Source organism: Quercus lobata, chromosome 2 (genome assembly GCF_001633185.2).
Source record: "Quercus lobata isolate SW786 chromosome 2, ValleyOak3.0 Primary Assembly, whole genome shotgun sequence".
NCBI lineage: Eukaryota > Viridiplantae > Streptophyta > Magnoliopsida > Fagales > Fagaceae > Quercus > Quercus lobata.
The window spans coordinates 96899510-96919546 of record NC_044905.1 but is presented as its reverse complement, the minus strand read 5'-3'; the positions used below and the strand labels follow the sequence as shown (position 1 = coordinate 96919546).

General features: G+C 33.5%; 2 protein-coding genes across 3 annotated transcripts; one reads left to right on the top strand and one right to left on the bottom strand.

Annotated features, from left to right (window-relative positions):
* The first annotated feature begins 1068 nt into the window (after window positions 1–1068).
* On the top strand, window positions 1069–9802 carry LOC115977384. Its single transcript, XM_031099210.1, has 10 exons — window positions 1069–1679; window positions 3413–3480; window positions 5374–5444; window positions 5615–5893; window positions 6553–6716; window positions 6824–6879; window positions 6992–7044; window positions 7159–7279; window positions 8559–8656; window positions 9457–9802. Exons 1-10 carry the CDS (start codon window positions 1315–1317, stop codon window positions 9526–9528), a joined length of 1347 nt encoding a protein of 448 aa, XP_030955070.1. The 5' UTR covers window positions 1069–1314; the 3' UTR covers window positions 9529–9802.
* Window positions 9803–14195: 4393 nt separating this feature from the next.
* Window positions 14196–17483, bottom strand: LOC115977383 (CBL-interacting serine/threonine-protein kinase 21). Of its 2 annotated transcripts, none has more exons than XM_031099209.1 (15): window positions 17061–17483; window positions 16922–16984; window positions 16743–16814; window positions 16521–16628; window positions 16368–16439; window positions 16221–16274; window positions 15981–16106; window positions 15810–15899; window positions 15593–15718; window positions 15415–15519; window positions 15216–15335; window positions 15027–15092; window positions 14878–14952; window positions 14681–14790; window positions 14196–14594 (listed from the first exon to the last, which is right to left on the bottom strand). In XM_031099209.1, the coding sequence occupies exons 1-15, from the start codon at window positions 17223–17225 to the stop codon at window positions 14555–14557; spliced, it is 1392 nt and encodes a 463-aa protein (XP_030955069.1). In that variant the 5' UTR covers window positions 17226–17483; the 3' UTR covers window positions 14196–14554. The 2 variants fall into 2 exon arrangements, with proteins under 2 accessions (XP_030955069.1, XP_030955068.1); XM_031099208.1 differs by having other exon boundaries at window positions 15415–15522; window positions 17061–17481.
* Between the last annotated feature and the right edge of the window lie 2554 nt (window positions 17484–20037).

Below are 20037 nucleotides of genomic sequence, written 5' to 3'. Positions count from 1 at the left end.
GAACTTAAGAGACAATACATAAATACTATACCTATGTTTTGCCAATTGTTATTAGGTTCAGTGTTATCTATTGTATGTATTTGTAGTTCTCTACTTTATTTGTTTGAATGTTATTTACTGTTTGGCCCAAAAAAAAGAAGATTAAGCCAACTTCACTAAATCCTAAAGAAAAGCATTTAAAAAGAAAATAAAGAAAACAATAACTTCGGAATTTTTAATTCAACTAACATATTTTAATATTTTTAATAAAAACATTTAGATTCAAATTCTTTTTATGAGAATAACAAAAAGAATTCCCTTTATGAGACCATCGCATTCTATGATTGAAAAAAAAAAAAAAAAAACAACAACAATACACAATTATGTAACATTAATTATGATACTCACAAAAAATAGTATTATTGTATAAATAAAACGTGAACACCCTTTTTTGAATGGTCCATCTATACCCAGATGATATTTTTAGCTGTTTTGTCCATTTATGATTGATTGAGGTCTCTTACTAAGTAGTAGATAACCATAAATAAAAAAAAGAAAGAAAAGATAACCATAAATAAAAGAAAAAAGACAAAAAAAAAAAATCAATTTAGGCCCTTAATTTATATTTTCAATTATTTTAATTTTTATCAATTTAGTTATTTTATTTCCTTATTCCCTGGAATGAGTCAACTAAATTATTTTGCTTTTTTCACCAAACATGTTAACAATTATGCATTTAACCACAGATTACTTAATAATCCATTTTAGAAAAGTTTTGATATCACTTTTATGAAAAATGAAAAAAATTGTCAAAATATTAATTACTTTTTTTTTTATTTTTCATAAAAATTTTCTTTAAAAAGATTATTAATCAGTGCTCAAAGAGCACTCGTTGGCAATTTTTTTTTTTAACCACAGTAAACTAATTTTTTTATTACTATTTATTTTGGGTCTAAATTTCAACTATAAAAGAGGTTGAAGTTTGAAGAGTCGAACGGCCCCAACCTGAAATAAGAAACCGTCAAAAAAAAAAAAAAAATGAAAAAAAAAGCTTGAAATTTGAGAAGCCTCCGAAAGAACCACCAATAATGGTGCGTTTCTATATTTTTTTTAACTGTAAAAACTAAAAAACAGTAAAAATAATCTCCGCTCTTCCATTACTGTACCTTCTAGAGTCGTAAACAGTAGCAGTATAAACTCCCCCAAAACCCAAAGAAACAAAAAGAACTTTTCGTTCCTACTTGTCACACTTTCGGCTCTTCCTTCCTTCCTTTACACACACCATCCATTTCCTTTTTAACATTCCTTTTTCCTTTTTCTCACATTCTTCGTTCCATGATCGCCACAACTTCTCCTCTTCTAACCGCTTCAGCAGCTTCATCCTCATCCTCATCCTCATCATCATCACTAGCACCCGCATTTTCCAAACCGATCCGAAGCGAATCGGCGTTTTTATTAAGCGTAGGGTTTGGATTCTCGTCTCCGACTTCGAGGCCTTTGGTGGCGGCGGCGGCGGCGGCGAGCAGCTCCGGTAAGAGTATGGAGGTGTTGAGGAAGATTGGCGGTGGCTGCTTCAAGGGCAAAGACAGCAAGGGCGTCATCAAGGTCGAGGCCGATAGCGGCGGCGAGGACGTCTTCCAAGTCTCCTCTGGGGCGCTCCCGGACCACCTTGTCGTCATGGTTAATGGACTTATTGGCAGGTACCGTTAATTTGTTTAATTTTTCGAGCTTCAATTCGGTTTTCCGGTTCAACTTTTACGTTGAAATCAAAATTAGCTCACATTCATGTATCGTTTGAATAGCTGGTAAGAGTAGAAAAGGAAAAAAAAAAATAAGACCTTGCAAATTTGACACCATTAAGCATAGCCTTAAAAGCTTAAACTACTTGTGAAATTTAAAATTTAAAAATAAAAAAAAATATGCAAAAGATGGTAGTTGTTTGCTTTGATCAGGAAGGTGCTTTGTCTTGGATTTTAACTACTGCTTATGAGCTATGACTTGCGTTTTGCAAGCATCAACTTTATTTTCGAGAGGGTAAAACTTTATTACAATACTTAGGAGCTGTTACTTAGATTCCCCATTCTGCCACATGGTTGAAGAGTATTTTTAGTTAAGTACAGCCACATGGCAGAGCTTAAAGAACAGCAGTTAAGTATTGTACCTAAGTTTTTCCATTTCGAGGGATATATACTAGATTCTAGAACTAGATATAGGAGGAGAAACCCATTTCTTCTTAAATGAAAAAGTAAACATAATAATTCCTTTTTTATTATTATTATTGGTAAGTTAAACTTCCACCTAGTGGGTCTTAAATCCATGATCTCATCGTCCACCTAGCACTTGCAAGTGGAGGAGGTGCCAATTTAGCTAGAGCTCATTGGCAAAGGAAACTGCAATATTTCAGGACACGAACTATAGCAAAAGGATCAAATGATTACAATCAAAGAGAAGTAGACTTTATACTCCCTAAAACCCTTTTCCCGGCAGAGGAACCGCTTCCTTAAAATTATGGCTAAAGCTAAAGCAGTATAAATTAATCACCTTTTTTATCCAAGCCCCAATGACAGCTCAAATTAATTATCGGTTCCCTCTATTGGGTCCAGTAAATCCTTGTTGAAATGGAGCGGTTGGTTAAGGCTATGCCTGGACACCATCATATTTAACCTTCTAATTTGCCAGGCATGTGATCATATTTATATACAGTTGAAAAAGCATTCCATTGGAGGTAGTAAAATTTACTAGAATGCTATTCCAACATTACCCAAATTGCTGAAGGCTGAAAGGAAAGTAACAGGTGTGAGCTTTATCTAGTAATGTGGGGTATAAGTTTCAGTTGGGAGGCCCTTGATCTCTAGCTCCAATGACTCCTCCTCTTCCTAGAAGAATGAGGTAGAGAGTGAGGTTATGGGTTAAAGAACCACTGTGTGTTTTTGTGTTAATTTCCAAAGAAAAAAATTCAGGTCGGAAAAATAATTTTTTTCGAAGTTTCTGGGCTTGGTTTAAATGTTTTGCGTAAAATATTTCTTCTTCCTATTCCAATGGCATAATTTTGTCTTCAATGGTGAAAACTTTCCATGTAGCAGGTATACAGTATCTATCTAAAATTGTCATGTAAGTTTTCACACAAACTTGACACAATTTTGCAGTCAATCTTATCTTACAGAGATGTGTGACTGCTCGAGTTACTTGTTACAAGGTCATTGTGTCATATATCTCATCTTTTGTGTCTTCTTTGTTAAATAAGTATCTTTGACACATTTAATGTACTTAACCTGCCCTTAGTCTGAGATCTTTTTGTCCTTCCTGGCCTTCTCAATCTTCCATCTCAGATTTTATTTTCATATAAGTGATCATTATGTTCTGTTAGATAATAGTTGCTCCACAAAAGAGCTCTGATTGTACATACTCTAATACAGCTTTTTTGTGTTTTCAGTGCCTCAGATTGGAGATATGCGGGAGAGCAGTTTGTAAAGAAGCTCCCTGATAAAGTAATTGTGCACCGTGAGTTCTCCTTGTCACATGTGATTACTGCTTTACCTGCACGTTAAAGCTTTCTTAATAATCTTATAGGATGCTAATTAGATATGAGTATTTTCAACTAATCATACGTAGTTGATAGAATGCTGAAGAGAATAGCTTTTCATTTCAATTTTGTTCTTTGGGATAACTTTTTACTTTCAGATTGACATAGATACATTTATAATCTTCTACAAGCAGATGTGACTAATTTTACTCCACTTTTTATCTGACTATGTTGATAAAGTTTTCCCTGTTTAACTGGAATTTGTTGAACAAGAGTTTCAAAATCATCGTGTATTTTTTAAATTCTCATGTTTTCCTACTTTATAGAGTTATACGCAAATATATCCGCTTTTAGCAACTTTACCAAATGCTTTAGGATTGTGAATCGATTTGCATATTCATGTAGTGACCTGGCATCATCAAGGCTTCCCTGCTGCACTCATATGCTGTACTATGCATTATGCCACAAAATTTGCATGGGGGACAATTTAATTTGGGGTGATAACATCTCAAGTTGCAAGTTTTTACTGATATGGGTATAGCATATACTACCAAGGATTTATGAACAACATGTATGCAAGAGAGAGAGAGAGAGAGAGAGAGAGAGAGAAAACAACCATAGAGAATTATGTCAATAAGAAGTTCTTTTAATTTTTCGTTAATGAACCAAATTTTTAGTCTTGAATTAAGTTAAATTAAATTCACCAATCAAAAAATCTAAACTAAATTCAGCCAAACTTTTTTAGAAAAGTAATGAATTTTATTTAGAAAGCACAAAAAAGAATTATCCTTTTGCAAAGGAATAACTAGAAAGAACAAAGAAAGATAACATCTGAAATATAAATCATCTAGGAAGTCCTTGAAAACGAGAATGGAGAAATAATGGAATATGAAGTCTAGTTGTATAAGGTTCTGAGAAAAGCAAACCCGAAATGTGGTATGACTAACACCTTTCTGTCAAAAGTACGCCTATTCGGCTCTTTCCAAAGACACCATATAAGGCCCAAAGGAGCTATCAATTAACTTCTCCATTATTGAGTTTTCCCAACTTCCTGTTCCAAGAAGCCAACATGGCATTCACTAACTGAGGCATTGTCCAACTAACATCAAATAGGCATAACAATATACCCCGCAAATCCCTAGCAATAAATAAGTGTAGAAGAATGTGATCCACAAAATCCCCATTGGAATCACACATACAAAACCACTCCTCAATTTTTATTTCCCTTTTCCTCAAATCTTCTGCTGTCAATATTTTCCTTAGTGCCTCTGTGAAGAGAGCAACTCTAGGTGGAGCTCAATCTTTCCATATGGTCTTCCAAGGAGGTAACTTCCTCATCCCCTGATCTTAGAGCCTTATAATAACTTTTAACTTGGAATCCATGCTTAGGCAAGGGATGCCACACCATTCTATCAAAATTATTTGGTAATTAGGTTCAGAAATTTGGCTAAAATTGACCAAAATCTGGAAATTTTTTGGGGAATAAACTTTAAAATTAGTGTATACTTATATCAACTTTATAAAGAATTTTGGCAATTAATTTACAAGGTATGGCTTTGTTTGGGTGAATATTTGATATAGAAAAAGAAATAATAAATTATTGTCCAAATTCTTGAATATTTTGAATTAATATGAATTTAGGATGAAGTCAAAGTGGGTAGTTACTTTATAAATGTAACTCATTTCATTTTTCTCAGGATTGTTAAAGCTAATTATATTCTCTATGCTCTCTATACTCCAGTGATTCATTATTAAGCCTTCTGAAGTCTACAAATTCTTGCCTCCTATTATGCCTTTCAATGGCTCTATTAATGTACTTAATGTGTTGATCAAGAACATAATTGTTTTTTGACTTGATACCTTTTAAGCAGGCAGTGAGTGCAATTCTTCGAGATTGACATTTGATGGAGTTGACTTGATGGGTGAGAGGCTTGCTGAAGAGGTATTTGGTAATAATGTTATGACCTTATGTTTCCAGGATTAATTGATATATTGAACTTCACTTATCTCAATTTTCCTAGGTTATTGTTGCTATTGTTATTATTATTAATTACTAATTTGGGAATACCTTTGCAACATCAATCTTGAGTGATAGAGCATTACCTGATGCAGGTCTTAGCTGTTGTAAGACGTAGGCCTGAGGTTCAGAAGATCTCTTTTGTAGCACACTCTTTAGGAGGCCTTGTTGCAAGGTATGCCATTGGGAGGCTGTATGAACACTCTTCAATAGTGAAAACTGCAGCTCTTACTGGAAACCCTATAAGTGAAGAGCACAAGAATTCTGTGGTGCAAGGCCATGAGCAGCCTCATGAACCTAAAATTGCTGGGTTGGAGCCCATGAACTTTATAACATTTGCAACACCACATCTTGGTTCAAAGGGACATAAACAGGCAGGTTCAGCTTGCTCCTAAATGCTTATATGCAATTTGAGCACCATTGTACATACATACATGCATGCAAGAATGCATATTCTGTATCATTTTTTTTTATCAATGTAATGATTATTTGATAACTTTTTTTTTTTTTTTTTTTTTTGAGTGAGATTATTGATAACTTGACCCATGGGAAAATGTATAAAGCATTAAGGGAAAAATTCATTGGCAGTTCTTACTAAGTTAAAGAAGGTTGTGAATTTTTTTTATTGGTAAATTACATACGCCTAGTGGGTCTTGAACCCACAACACTCACCCTCCACCTATCACTAGCAAGGGGAGGAGGTCCCAATTGAGCTAGAGCTCACTGGCAAAAGAAGGTTGTAGATATGGATTATCATATTTACAAATTCACTTGGTTCAGATCCTTTAGAAGAAAGTAAATACATGGTTTTTGTGATTATTGGTATGATGATAACTGAAGAACATTGAGATCACCACTAGATTGCACCTTGATGAAGTTTTAATTATCTTGTGTTCTCATTATGTTATTAGAGAATTTTTCTATAATGAGACTATTAATCTCAATATATTTTTATTTATATATGCATCTGATGGATTACATGTATCCAGTACAATGACCCTTGCATTTTGTTATCTTGTTTTTGTATTTACAGCTCCCATTTCTCTGTGGTCTTCCTTTTCTCGAGAGAAGAGCATCTCAAACTGCACACTTGGTTGCTGGGATGTCTGGGAAGCATTTATTCCTCATGGACAAAAATGACGGGAAACCTCCTCTCCTCCTTCGAATGGTTAATGATTCTGAGGACCTAAAATTCATGTTAGTGTCAATTTATCCACAACACTGATCAGTTGACCAAATAGCATTGAATTCTAAGAATTTAATTGTTACAATTTCCAGTAATTTGTGACTAATGACCTGTGTAGATCAGCTTTACGTGCATTCAAAAGGCGTGTGGCTTATGCAAATGCAAATTATGACCGTATCCTCTTTTGTATTTAAGACAGCTTTTGGATTTTGAATGTTGTGTTTAAACATAAGGTCTTATCTTTGCTTTTTATATGATCTTATGTCAACCTTAACTTGTCATAAAGATATGGTTGGCTGGAGAACGTCATCAATTCGGCGTCAAAATGAACTTCCGAAGGTTTGGTTTGAGTTTTGGTCTTATATACATTCTAATGCATTATTATTCCCATTAATATGTACATGTTTTATATAATACCAAACACTTAATTTTTTTTCTTTTTTTCATTTGCAGTCCAATCTTCTTGTAACAGATGAGAGATACCCACATATTGTATATGTTGAGCAAGAAACCATGGATGACGTTTGTAACAAAGCATCTTTAGTTGCTGGGAACCAAACGATTGACTTAGAAGGTTTGTCAAACCTTTTACCTTCTTTTATTTTTTTTGGTGTTGCTTAGTTTTTGGCTTTAGTTTTCCAGGGATGGACACAACAGTGCCAGCCTAAAAATTTGAGCTTTGGTTTCTGTGCATTGTTGGTGTCTCTTGGAGATGAGGATGGTAGGATGTGATTCAATAAAAATAAGACAAAGAAACAAATTCCAAGTTCAAAGCATATGGTTGGAGGTTCAAAAATTAATTAACTACAACAATGAACATCATCATTCCCATATTACTAATTACCTTTATCATAGATATTATTACCTTCCCTACCATCTTCACCATTCCCAAAGGTTATTTGGGGTATAATTGTCACCTTAAAGAAAATAGAATTTGCCCAAGATTGGGTTATGTACTTGCAGCACAAGATATTGGGCCTCTTCTTTCTTAAAGCTTTAAATGAATGGGTAGCCAATGTTGGATTTTGTCGAGTTGTTAAACTTTAGATGTGTTTTCTTCTGTTTTCTCATGTAGACATCCAGTTTACAAGGGTGGCTCACCCTGTTTGCGCTTTAAATACATGTTTCTGTCCCAATTTGTCTCCTTTTCCTTTATTTAGGCTTGTTTCCTGACCATGGTTCTCTTCTCATGATGTTTTCTACACTAGCAATCGTAAAAGTTTTGTGTTATAATAATATTCTATTAAACATCATTTGATTTCCCAATTGCTACTTGATGATTGCTAATAATGTTGTCAATATTGTGCGAACACTTCCAATTTATCTAAACTCCTTAAGTTCAATAGGTGGCACCTTTATTGGATTCTTGCACTTCAATGGTGCATAAGTGCATTCTAATTAGATTTGGAAATACTTACCAATCAAACCACAAAAAGGATGGGGGATGTAACTCTTGTTTATTATTGTATCTACATTTTTATTTCTTATCAGTAGAAAAAGAGTTATATTAATGAGATATTATTGGGCATCAATGAAGCTTATGGGCAATATACAAGAGAGATGCCTGGAATTAAAATCTAAAATTACATAACTCCAAAAATTCCACAAGAGAAGAAACTGACAAAATTTAAGCGATGCAGAAATACAATATATTATATAACTCATTTACAGTTAAAATGAAATGTGCTGCTTACTGTTACACATATACTCTCTGTGTGTCTTACTGTTAACTTCTTGACCATAGTGTTTGATCTGCATATGCCTGACAATATTTTTTCTGTAACATTTATTCTTAAGTCTTTTTCCATTTCACTTCTGGTTATTTATGAGTATTCTTCTTTCCTTATATGTAGAGGAGATGATTAGAGGTCTCACTCAGGTAACTTGGGAACGTGTGGATGTCAGCTTTCAGAAAAGTAGACAGCGATACATTGCTCACAATACCATCCAGGTAAGTTCTGAGTCTTAGTAGCTTTTCTATAAGCTGAAAGCTCTAAAGCATTCTTCCTAGTGATTTTTTCTTTTGACTTGTGTTCTGAACACCTCCTTCAAATGGATGGGAAATTATTGTTGTTCCTGTAGGACATGTTAACTTTGATGTCATTGATTGAGAGAGGTTGTGCCTTCTCTAGATGTTAGTCTTAATGTGCCTAATTTTCTCTTCATCTTTTATTTTTTTTCCCTTTTTTTCCTGAAATGTGCTCCATAGCTGTAAATGTGCCTAGTTGAGCATACAACTTGTCCTGCAGGTTGTGTGAACACAAATCCCTGTGCTGAGGCAGCTGCCTTAGGTAGATACTATGATATGAGTGTAGCAGGTCACAAGCTTGTCTTGTCTTTGGGTCAAACTGATCAAACCAAACCAATAGGTATTATATCTGTAGATTCTGTACATACCTCAGAGATCATCTTAACTAAAGAAGAGTAATTGATATCCAAGTCTAAATTATTAGTAATTGGATGCTGTAGTTATTTATGTCCAAGTGTAAATTAGTAGTATTTGCCTACTTGGCAGCTTTAGTTCTTTTTCTTCTTGTTTTAGTTTCTTTGCACATTGCATCCTGAACTTGAAAACTATACAGTATAACCAAGTCATTTTAAACCTTGAAGAGGTCTAGTTCAAGATTCTTTAAGTGGCTGTAACATATAATAATGAGGAAAATACATAAAATATGGTCAAACTGCTGGCCAGTAACAAATGTATGATGTTTTGATTTTTTTTTTTTCCTTATTATCTTCTTGTGTTTTCAGGTGAAGAGCTATTGGTTAAATTCAGATGGTGCTGATGTGGTTTTCCATATGATTGATAACTTCCTTCTCTAGTCCCTATACAAGTTTGGGTCCTCAATTGATGATCTGATGATGGGTTAGATTGCATTGCTATTTTGAGTACCTTGCCCATTGTCTCACTTCGGGATGTTATGGTGTATATTTCATGTCAAGTTGGAGAAGTAGGGAGTTTCACTGAAATGTTGCTACCTATTTCCTAATAGGTTTGTTTGCTTTCATATTTGATGCCAATTAGCTTTTCATTTTTGTAATCATACCTAAACTTTATTTTTTTTAGTTAATGAAATTTAACTTAATTTGATGAAAAGGTTTCTTAGTGTTTATATGATAACCTTAATGGACTAAACATGAAGTAGCATTATACTAAATGACCCAAATGTATGCATCCTGTTTTAGTAAGATTTTACAGGATGGTGTTCTACAATACACTTAAGGGTTTCTGAACTTCAATATCTAATAAACATATGGCGCTTTATATCAGATTGTTCCTCCCAAAAAACTTTTCTTTGTAGTTAAAACAAAAAAGAAAGGAAGAAAAAGAAGAAAGCTCTCAAAAATAAGCTGAAATGTCATTTTTATTTTCAAACAATTGCTCCTTGGTTTAACTCCCTCTTTGTCACTCATAGTTTCTAATCTAGAAAGCATGGATACAGTAAAATGGGCCCCAGATATACCTCAGACATGGCTGCCCCTGGAGTGTCCGGCGAAGGGAGGGAAAAAGAAAAAAAAACAAATGAGGACACAAGTACACGGTTGTGACACAATGAGTAAGGACACTGCTAAGCACCCCCACCCAAAAAAAAAAAAAAAAAATCTTTTGCACCTCTTTGGTGACCAGTGACAGTGACCCTCAATTAGTTTTTGTTTTATATATATTTTCTCTTTGACCCACACTCTTCCCTATTCTCTTAGGCTTTTTCTTCTTCTTCTTCTTCTTATTCCTTTAAAAAAAAAAAAAAAAAACTAAAACGAGACAACTACTGTACTGAGTAATGACTGACTAATAACTACTATTCTATATTGCTTGGGATCTCTACTAAGTTATAATTTTTTTTTTTTTTTTAAATTATTAGGGAGATTTGGTTTGGTAAAGATTGTTTGATACTAACAAATTTTATGGGTTTGTTTAGTTAGACTTAGGTTACTATGTGCGCTCATTTGTTTGTTTAATTATTTTATATAATGAATAAGTATAATGCTGTTGTGCAGATCATTTACTTACATTAATTTATTTAGTTTTTAAATTGAATTGTTTGTAGGTAAAATGACTACCAAAAAATTGACTGCTGCTAGTGATTTTGGCACTAGTGAAAATTTGACTGCTACTACTAAATTTAGATATGTTTTCAAACATTTTGCTGGTTGCTACTTATTTTTAATATTAACTAATTAATTGTCATATTGTGTCCTAATTTTTCAAGAAATGTTGTGTTGTGTCTGTGTCACTGCTTCCTAGTTTCTTATATTTTCCCAGAGCCAGTCCAAAGCTAGGAGAAAGAAGTGAGGGCTGTAATAGACTGGTGGCCACTAAAATTTAATCAAATCTTATGAATATGGATCCTTTAGATGAGAAAGAATTCATGGAGTTGACCCACATCATTCAGGTTTAGTGAGATGAGTTAAATGGTTGGGTTAGTGGTTAATATTTTTTGGCCCCCTAAAACTCTTTGATTATACATCAAAATGAAGTGAATATATTGATATTCACTCCTCAATGATGTTCCTTCTTAATATGGTTGAGAAGCTTCACTCCTGAATTCTGTTCCTTCTTAATAGGGTTAACGAGCTTTGATAAGAATAATTATCAATGTTTCATGTTTAAGTGTATTTTACATTGTTACTTTTGCAGTCAGTAGACATTTGTGGAGTGTCCTTTTCCTTTACTGTCTTTTGGACACAAAATTTTTCTTCCTCCTGATATTTGACATAAAGAATTTGCTGGGTTTATAATATATTACTCCCTTAATCCTAACTTCTAAATTGTTGGTCTTGTTTAGAAAATCCAACCTTTTAAAGGAAACATTGTTAAATGCATTATCTTTTAAATAAAACGATACAAGTTTCCAAAAGTACCCTCAACAATTTAAATTCTATTGAAAAAAGGGTATTGACTTTTTATACAGAGTTAAAGGTTTGTTTGGGAATTTGCATATTGATTTTTCAAAGAGGACTACATTTTGGGACATCTCAAAATGAAATAGAGGACTAAAAACTTTGTCAGCCAAGTTTTGGTAGTGCTAGTTAATCATGACAATAGTTATCAGAGCCAGGAACTAAGTCTAAATTAAGGATTTGTTGGAGAAACTTATGGGACTTCAATTATAATCAAAACTGTGCTCTATAGAGCTTCAACTTGACAATTGAGTAAATCCATATTGTGAGATAAATTGGAGTGAGTTTGGATGAGCTTTGTTAATTTGCTTATTTGCTGAAAATACTGTAAAAAATAAGGGAAAAAAAGCTTTTTAAGGTGTGAGCCGTATCTAGGAATCAAGTACCCACTCCTTGACACATGGTAAAACACCATTAATGTCAAGAACACCATCTAAATGTACAATTATATTGACGTTTATGCATTAGTCCATGAGTACTGTGGTAGGCAAAAATAAGTCAAGCTTGCTTTTTTTCCCACACAATTAATTTATAGAGGTGGGATGCTAATCAACCTTTAATACTCCTGTTTAGATGTACTGGATTAACTAGAAAAGAAAGGATTAACGTTAAGCATAAGTGAATGGCATGAGAGTTGGTTAAAAAGAGCCTCGGATGGCTTATATTATGTTCCTCAGGTTTGGTCCAAGATACCGACTATACTTGTTTTTGGATTACAACCACACTCTTATATTTCTCCCTGTCCTCAAATGTCTCATCCCCTTTTCACAAAGATATAGTCTCCCAAGTTGTATCTTAGCCTTCCACTTGGAGGGTTTGGGTTCATTTCCCTTGATATTTGTCCCATCAAGACGTCACTAGAAGGTTTCTGCACTAGGCTATGAGCTGTGATGACATTGTTCAGAGAATCATTTCCTCATTAATGCGGCTAGCTAAGTAGGTTCAAAGTATTGAATTTGGAGGTGATGGATGCTTTATCTGCTTTCTTCCCTTCCATGCCTAATGACAAATCTTCCTCTTCTTCCTCGTTTTATGCCCAATGGTCTTCAAAACTAGTCATCGGCCTTTTCGAGGACACGTTAATATCCTCGGTGTCCTTCATTTCCCTTGATATTTGTTCCATCAAGACTTCACTAGAAGGTTTCTGCACCAAGCTATGAGCTGTGATGACACTGTTCAGGGATCATTTCCTCATTAATGCGGCTAGCTAAGTGGGTTCAGAGTATTGAATTTGGAGGTGATGGATGCTTTATCTGCTTTCTTCCCTTCCATGCCTAATGACAAATCTTCCTCTTCTTCCTCGTTTTATGCCCAATGGTCTTCAAAACTAGTCATCGGCCTTTTTGAGGACACGTTAATATCCTCGGTGTCCTCGGGCATTGCAGCCTCCCTGTGCCTGTGATGAATTGTTTATAACTTTCCCGAGGGCTTGCTGTCAGTGCCTTCTGAGGTCTGTTCTTCTGACATTGGACTTCTCTCACTTGTCCCTGCTCTCGAATACTCGTCCTCCCACAAGTACTATTTGTTTGTCCACTATTCTGCTTTGTGATGTCCCAAAATTCCTCTTTCAATAGATATAATCTTCATAGCTTTTTTTAAACTAATCCTTTAGTTTATTTGGAAAGTCAATACTCTTTTTTTTTTTTTTTTTTGTTATTAGGAATTTGAATTCAAGAGGGTAATTTTGGAAATTGGTAACATTATATTTCAAAGATTGTACATTAAATGATGTCCCTTAAAAAGTTGAATTTTCAAAGGTAAACAAATAATTGAGGATGGAGGGAGCATTTCATTTCTGAATTCAGCTTTTCTTATTATCTTACGTTTGTTGTGACCAGTACTATGTTTTAGGATGCATTATGATAACTTTATAAGTCTGTTATGGATATCAGACAACTTAGGCCTGAAGAAGTAAGAAAGATAAAAGATCTCCTCCTTTTCTTGTAAGACCGGGATTATGTTTTAGGATGCATTATAATAACTTAAATGAAGATGTTTCTATAGGTGTGTTTTTATGGATATCAGACAACTTAGGCATGAAGAATGAAGAAGTAAGAAGGATAAAAGATCCCTTATCCCTCTGTCTTTGTTTTCTTTATTCTGTCCTTTGATTTTTCTATCACTAGTTCTGTAGATTCCTCTTTTCTTTTTTTGTTCTAATTCTTTTGAGTCTTCCAAGCTAGGTTTACATTTTACTGCTGTCTTATAGATAAACTTGGAAAAGCATGAAACCACGCTTGGTTAATATCTGCTATAGCAGGCCATCCCTGAAAATTGTATTTGTCCAAATGTCCAAGAAACTATGAGAGGTTGCTTAGAAATTGTTATGGAAAGCATTATACATATATGGGACAGCCTAAAGTCGGTATGACTTGATCTGTGTATAGATGTTTTGAGTTCAATGAATTGAGACAATGTGTGGTGTTGTTGAACTTAAGTATTGTGTTATGTCCATTTCAATTTTTTATCACATATCTGATGGATGGTTTGGATTGACAGGCAATTTTGATTATGCTAAGTTTGATTACTCTCTCATTGACCTCATTTTATTGAATATGCAAATTGGATGCATTAAAACAATCCTGTTCTTTGTAGACACTCACCTGACAAATTTCCTTTTTTTTTCATTTATTGTACAACAAAAATTGTTGTGAAGAATTATCACCTCTCTAATGTACATCTTTGAGTAAGATACCTGTATTACAAGTAGAAATGAAAAGGAAAAAACAACAGACAATTTGAAGCAAGCAAATAGCTCTCTGAAAATCATAGTTTCGGCACTATAATGAATACATAAACCTGAATCATATGCAGTGTTTCTTTGGAACCATTCACTTGAAAGCATTGGTTGTATTTACGTTGCTTTACATCTTTCTTTTAGAATAAGGAACCTGGATTGAAGATTGTTGAGACAAGGACTAGCTAATCAACAACAGGACAAATAGGCTCAGGGATCTTTATTTTCTTTGTAATTTTTTTCTTCAGAGCTGCATACAGTTATTGAAGATTACTAGTGAGTCAGCAGAAACAATCTATGCTAATATGGACAGTGGCAAAGTAGGTTTCACTTTACCTTCCACTCTCTTGGATATTTTTGGTATCAACATTGGCTTCTTCTGTTTCTTCAGTTTGTGATGGAAGCTCAGACTTCTCTATCAGCAGACTTGATAAACTTTTGCAGAACTGATCATTAACATGGTACTGACTCTTAGCTCAGTTGGTAAACTCTAATCCACAAACAAAACTATCTTAGGAATATGCTCATCATACCTCTTTGTACACTTTTAGCTCCCCTGCAGATTTTGATATTTCTATGACACAATCAGTGGGAGCAACCTCAATCACCTGACATTTGCCATAAATTTGTGAGAGACCCTGATTTCTTTATCTTGCTCGGAGAATATATGACAATTAATTACCTCTGCTGAGATGTCGAGGCATGATCTACAACATCTAGTCATTTTCTGTTTGGCATGCATCTTCATCTGATGTTGTGCACCATAGTGAGAAAAGTCAATAACTGTGCTGGATTTTTTTATTTTTTCTTTTGGGGGGGGGGGGGGGGGGGGGTTGGGGTGGTGTATGATCAGAGTATAAGCATACTGTACCTTAGAGTTGTTCCTTCTTTCTACTGATAGGCTCACGTCCATTGCAGCAGCTTCTATTTTCTTTATGGTTTCATCAATTGTATGCTTGGATCCAAACATTTTTTTCTGTTTATTTTCATCCTACATTGAAAAAAGGGTTTGCTTAAATTAAAAAACGAACCAAGTTTATAGTGACTAACATTCTGATTTTTAGACTTGCCTGCTCTTCAAAGAGACCTGATAAATCAAGATCTTGTGACATGGCTATCAACTGAAAAGCATTTATGAAACTTGAGGATTTGGGAATCTTTGTCTCTGTGGCAATCTCCTGTTGCGAATTTTAGATGGTTAAGTCAATTTATGAAACTCTTTATCATGCTAATACTTTGAACTTTTACCTCAATTGAATCAAAAGCAGCATTAACATCATCCAAGTGGATTTTATCGTCGATTTCATATCCACAAGCAGGCACATAATCTTTTTGAAACCATTCATCTTCTATGATCTCTGGTATAGTTATCCGCTGTGGTGGTGAAATTGAAAAAGGAAAATTGTCATTTTGTTCATTAGAATCTGAAAATTTGTTTTTAGGTTAGAAAGTTATAGGGCCATACCATTCTAGGATTTGGATCAAATATTCTGAAGAGCAGTTTCTTTTGGCCTTTGGTAAACCATAGTGGAAATGTGTATTCTGCTCTGGATATCTTTGTGCAAATAAGTACTCATTAGATGAATGAAATTATTTGTATTAGAAACTGAAATTATTTATTGACATTTGAGGCTACCTTCTTATACAAATTTATCAGGTTTCGGTCATCAAATGGTAGATGACCAGCAAGTATTTCAAACAGGATTACCCCACAAGACCAAACATCAGCAGCTGCTCCATTATAACCCTTATTTAGAAGCAGCTGTGCGTGAATAAATGAGACATTAGTCATGGCACAAAAGCATATGCAGGTATAAAAAACTGAAGCTTGATATTGCAGATTATGAAAAGTTAAATCTACTAATCTAGTACTCACCTCGGGTGCTACATAGCATGGGGAGCCACAGGCTGTAGTTAGGATGCCACCAGGCTGAAAATATATCAGAATTTCAGCTAATAACCCATTGATATTGTCAAGTTCCAACTGAATAGAAAATAAAAAGAAAGAACTTATGGATGCTACCTTTTGCAACGCACTTAGTCCAAAATCAGATACTTTCAGATTTCCCTTATGATCCATAAGCAAGTTTTCTGGCTGCACATGGGATTTGCCAAGATCCTAGTTAGGGTTTTGAGAATTTGGCGAACAGAGCAATGGTAGATTGGTTTCACTGACCTTTAGATCTCTGTGATATACCCCTTTGTTATGGCAATAGTCCACCGCATCAATCAATTGCTGAAAAAGTTTTCTTGCCTCCCATTCCTCTAGCTTCTTGACATAAGACTGTGCAATGATAAGATTATGGAAGATTAGTATTTTTCTCTAACAAGAAGTTGCCCCAAACACCATGTTTGGATCCCAGATGAAGCTAGATAATTCATAATTCATAATTCTCACCATCTTGTCTGTGAGCTGTCCTCCTGATACATGTTCCATTACAATATAGATTTTTGTCTTTGAACCAATGACCTGTTATTGGAATTTGGGGACAGAAACATGAAATAAGAAGGAAACTTTTTTCCTGTGTCAAAGAAGATTCAAGCTCAACTACCAATTCTGGAAACTGTAAAACAGACCTCATGTATTCGTACGATGTTGGGGTGATGCAGAAGCTTCATTGTTCTTATTTCTCTTTGCACCTGAAACAGGAATCTCAAACATTGTATTAGAATGAAGAAAACATTGTACTTTTAACAATGAAGTTTGGAAATTCACCTGATACTTGAGATTGCTTTCCAAGACCATGTGCTTGTCAATGATCTTGATTGCAACATACTGGCCATTGGTGCTGTCAACACCTAGCTTAACCTTAGCAAAAGTACCTTCTCCGATTGTCCGGCCAAGCTTGTATTTCCCAATGTTATGTGCAGCCAATCCCATTTTCAGTCGGAAAAAAAATTTAAAAAACAGTAGAAATCCAATCTCCTATTTACACTCCTTGCAAATGCTTTTTGTATCCACTCTGTTCTAAGAATATATTATTGTCAAAATCGGAAGAGATTCTGTTTTTTTTGGGGGGTAGCTCGTGCTTCGTTTTTGCAACAGTCATACTCTTGGTTCTCATGTCTTGGAAGATGAGTGATTATAACAAGAGTAGCTCCATTTGAAGTTTTAATATTGAATAAAAGTCCTTTAAGAGAGTTGGAAGACTTCAATTTTGTAAGTCCATTACACGGAATGAGAGAATGACTAGTTGGCTAGTTGGTAAGAGTAACGTGTTTTGAATGGAAGGTAGCCGTTGATATCAAGTTTTCTCAGCAGCACTGTAATATGGTCATTGCTTAGAGCCACTTAAAATGCAAAAGATAAATATATAAAAAAAATAAATAAAAAAGTTATACCTGTGAAAAAAAATTTAACATAATCTAATCTAATTCTTGTAATTTGCTGCCATATTATATTACCTATATTATTTATTTAACATAATCTCTCTTTCTCTCCTTTTTTTTTAGGGGCCAAGTCACAAGTCTCTCCCCTGTTTTTAGTGGTGATATAAATACTACAAATTTGATTATGTCAATCAAAGTCCAATCACCAACCTCTCATTTGTTTTGAGTAATGTTAGAAATATTATAAATTTAATTACGTTAATCTTATAAACTGATGTAATTGATCATAAAAAGTTGTTTAAACATTTATTTATTATGTTGTTAAGGTGACATCAATCATATTAATTGTTACCTTAGAGCATTACACCCCCAAATTGCTATTTTAAACTATCAAACCATAAAAAATAAGCATTACCCGGATTGCTATTTTTAAAAAAGATTTGCAACCTGCTACAGTAAATTGTTACTTTTAAAAAATATTGTTCATAGTTTGTAAATTTAAATTTATTAATTTTATTAACTTCCCTCTCTCTCTCTCTCTCTCTCTGTTCATGGTTTGTAAATTTATATTATTTAATTGCGTAGTTTATATTATTTTAAAGAGTTGTATGTTAAAATAAAAACTGGAATGTTAAGTGAGTTGTAAAATTATATGGTAAAATAGATAAAACAAGTTTTTTTTAAATGTAAAAAGACATTTTTTTTAATAATCAATGTTAATCCTCTTAGTTTGTAAATCTGTAATAAAATATTGATACTAAATTTAGCGTGTTTCTTTTTTTTGGATAATAACCCAATTGTGGAAGGCCACGTAATATGAAACAAAATTTCAACATGTCAAATTTGTTTTTAATGAACAGCTTGAAAGAGCTATTTAACATAATTTAATGGTGTCCTATTGATTTCATATTATAGGTTATAAACACCGTCCATATAGATGTTTAAACTTTAAAGTAAAATCGGCTCAAAGTCAAATGGTGTGAGCTCATTCATAGCGCTGTCCACGTGACCAGAAAATAGGAAGATAGGAGGAAAGGGAGACTCCTATTTGCTCCAATCCTTGTGGATTATACTTCAAGTCTTCAACCATGTTAAAAAAAAAGGATTTGGATTATGTGCAATACTTAGTTCAATTATTCCATCTAATTTATTCACAAAATGTTTTTGTTATTTTTACTTTTTTTATATTTAATTGTTGAAATTGAAAGTTATTTTTTTCTAACTCCCAATCTCAATTATTGACATCTATTGCTCTAAGAAAACTAAAAAAGGAATAGTGATTCAATCCTAAGAAAAGTAAAACGGGATAGCGATTTAATTAATGATTTAATATTCATAATGTCAAATTTAAGAGGAAATTATCCTAGTTATTATAAGATATAAGATAAATCTCTTTTCACCAAAATATCTTGTTGCATACGGCATATCCCATCTATGACTCATTCTTCTATTTTATATATTAACTATTAAGACATGTGAAATACTAAAAGAAACATAAACATTATTTATTGGAAAAAGATATATGGTGAAGTTTCAACTTTATAGTACATATTTTACTATTGCTCAATGTGAAAGCATTAATATCATCTGAATCTTGGACCTTTGGTAGATGTACACAGCTACTTCCCCGAGGGGTTAGCTGTGAATGATTTTACTTTATTTTATTTTAAATTTGAGAAAAAGTTGTGAATGATTTAAGAGATTTCTTTTATTACATTTTTTTTTTCTTCATCCTGGTAGCTAGAATGAGAGGGTAGGTAAAGCATGAATTCAAAGATCATATAAGTTGGTTTATAAAAAAAGATCATATAAGTTCTGGCAGTTATCACGTTTTATATATTCCTTGTGATAAACAAAATCTCCATTCATTAGTCTTGACTCTTGATTCTCAACAACAAAAAAAGTCTCCATTTTTTTGGATGTGAAAAAAGTCTCCATTTAGGTATATAGCTGGACACCAAAAACCAAAAAAAGGCAGGAGTGTAAAAGGAAAAAAGGTTAATTATATTTTAATTAAACACTAATTTAGAGGTACTTTCAAATTAAACCATGTATTTTCAAAAGTTTACAATTAAACTTTATACTTTTAAAAAATGTTTTAATTTAAACCATAAATCCATAAGGCATACGCCATTAGTGAGAACTACTTAAGCAAAACGATGTTATATTACTTGAAGTGAAATATATAATGTTTATATGTAATAAAAATAAATACATGTGATGAAATAATTATTACACTATATCTTTTTCTTTTTATTGTAAGTATTTTCCATTAAGGATGTCGCTGTAGAATGTAAACAGATGTAAGCATGATTTGAATTGAAAATCTTTTAAAAGTGCAGAATTTAATTTGAAACCTCTGA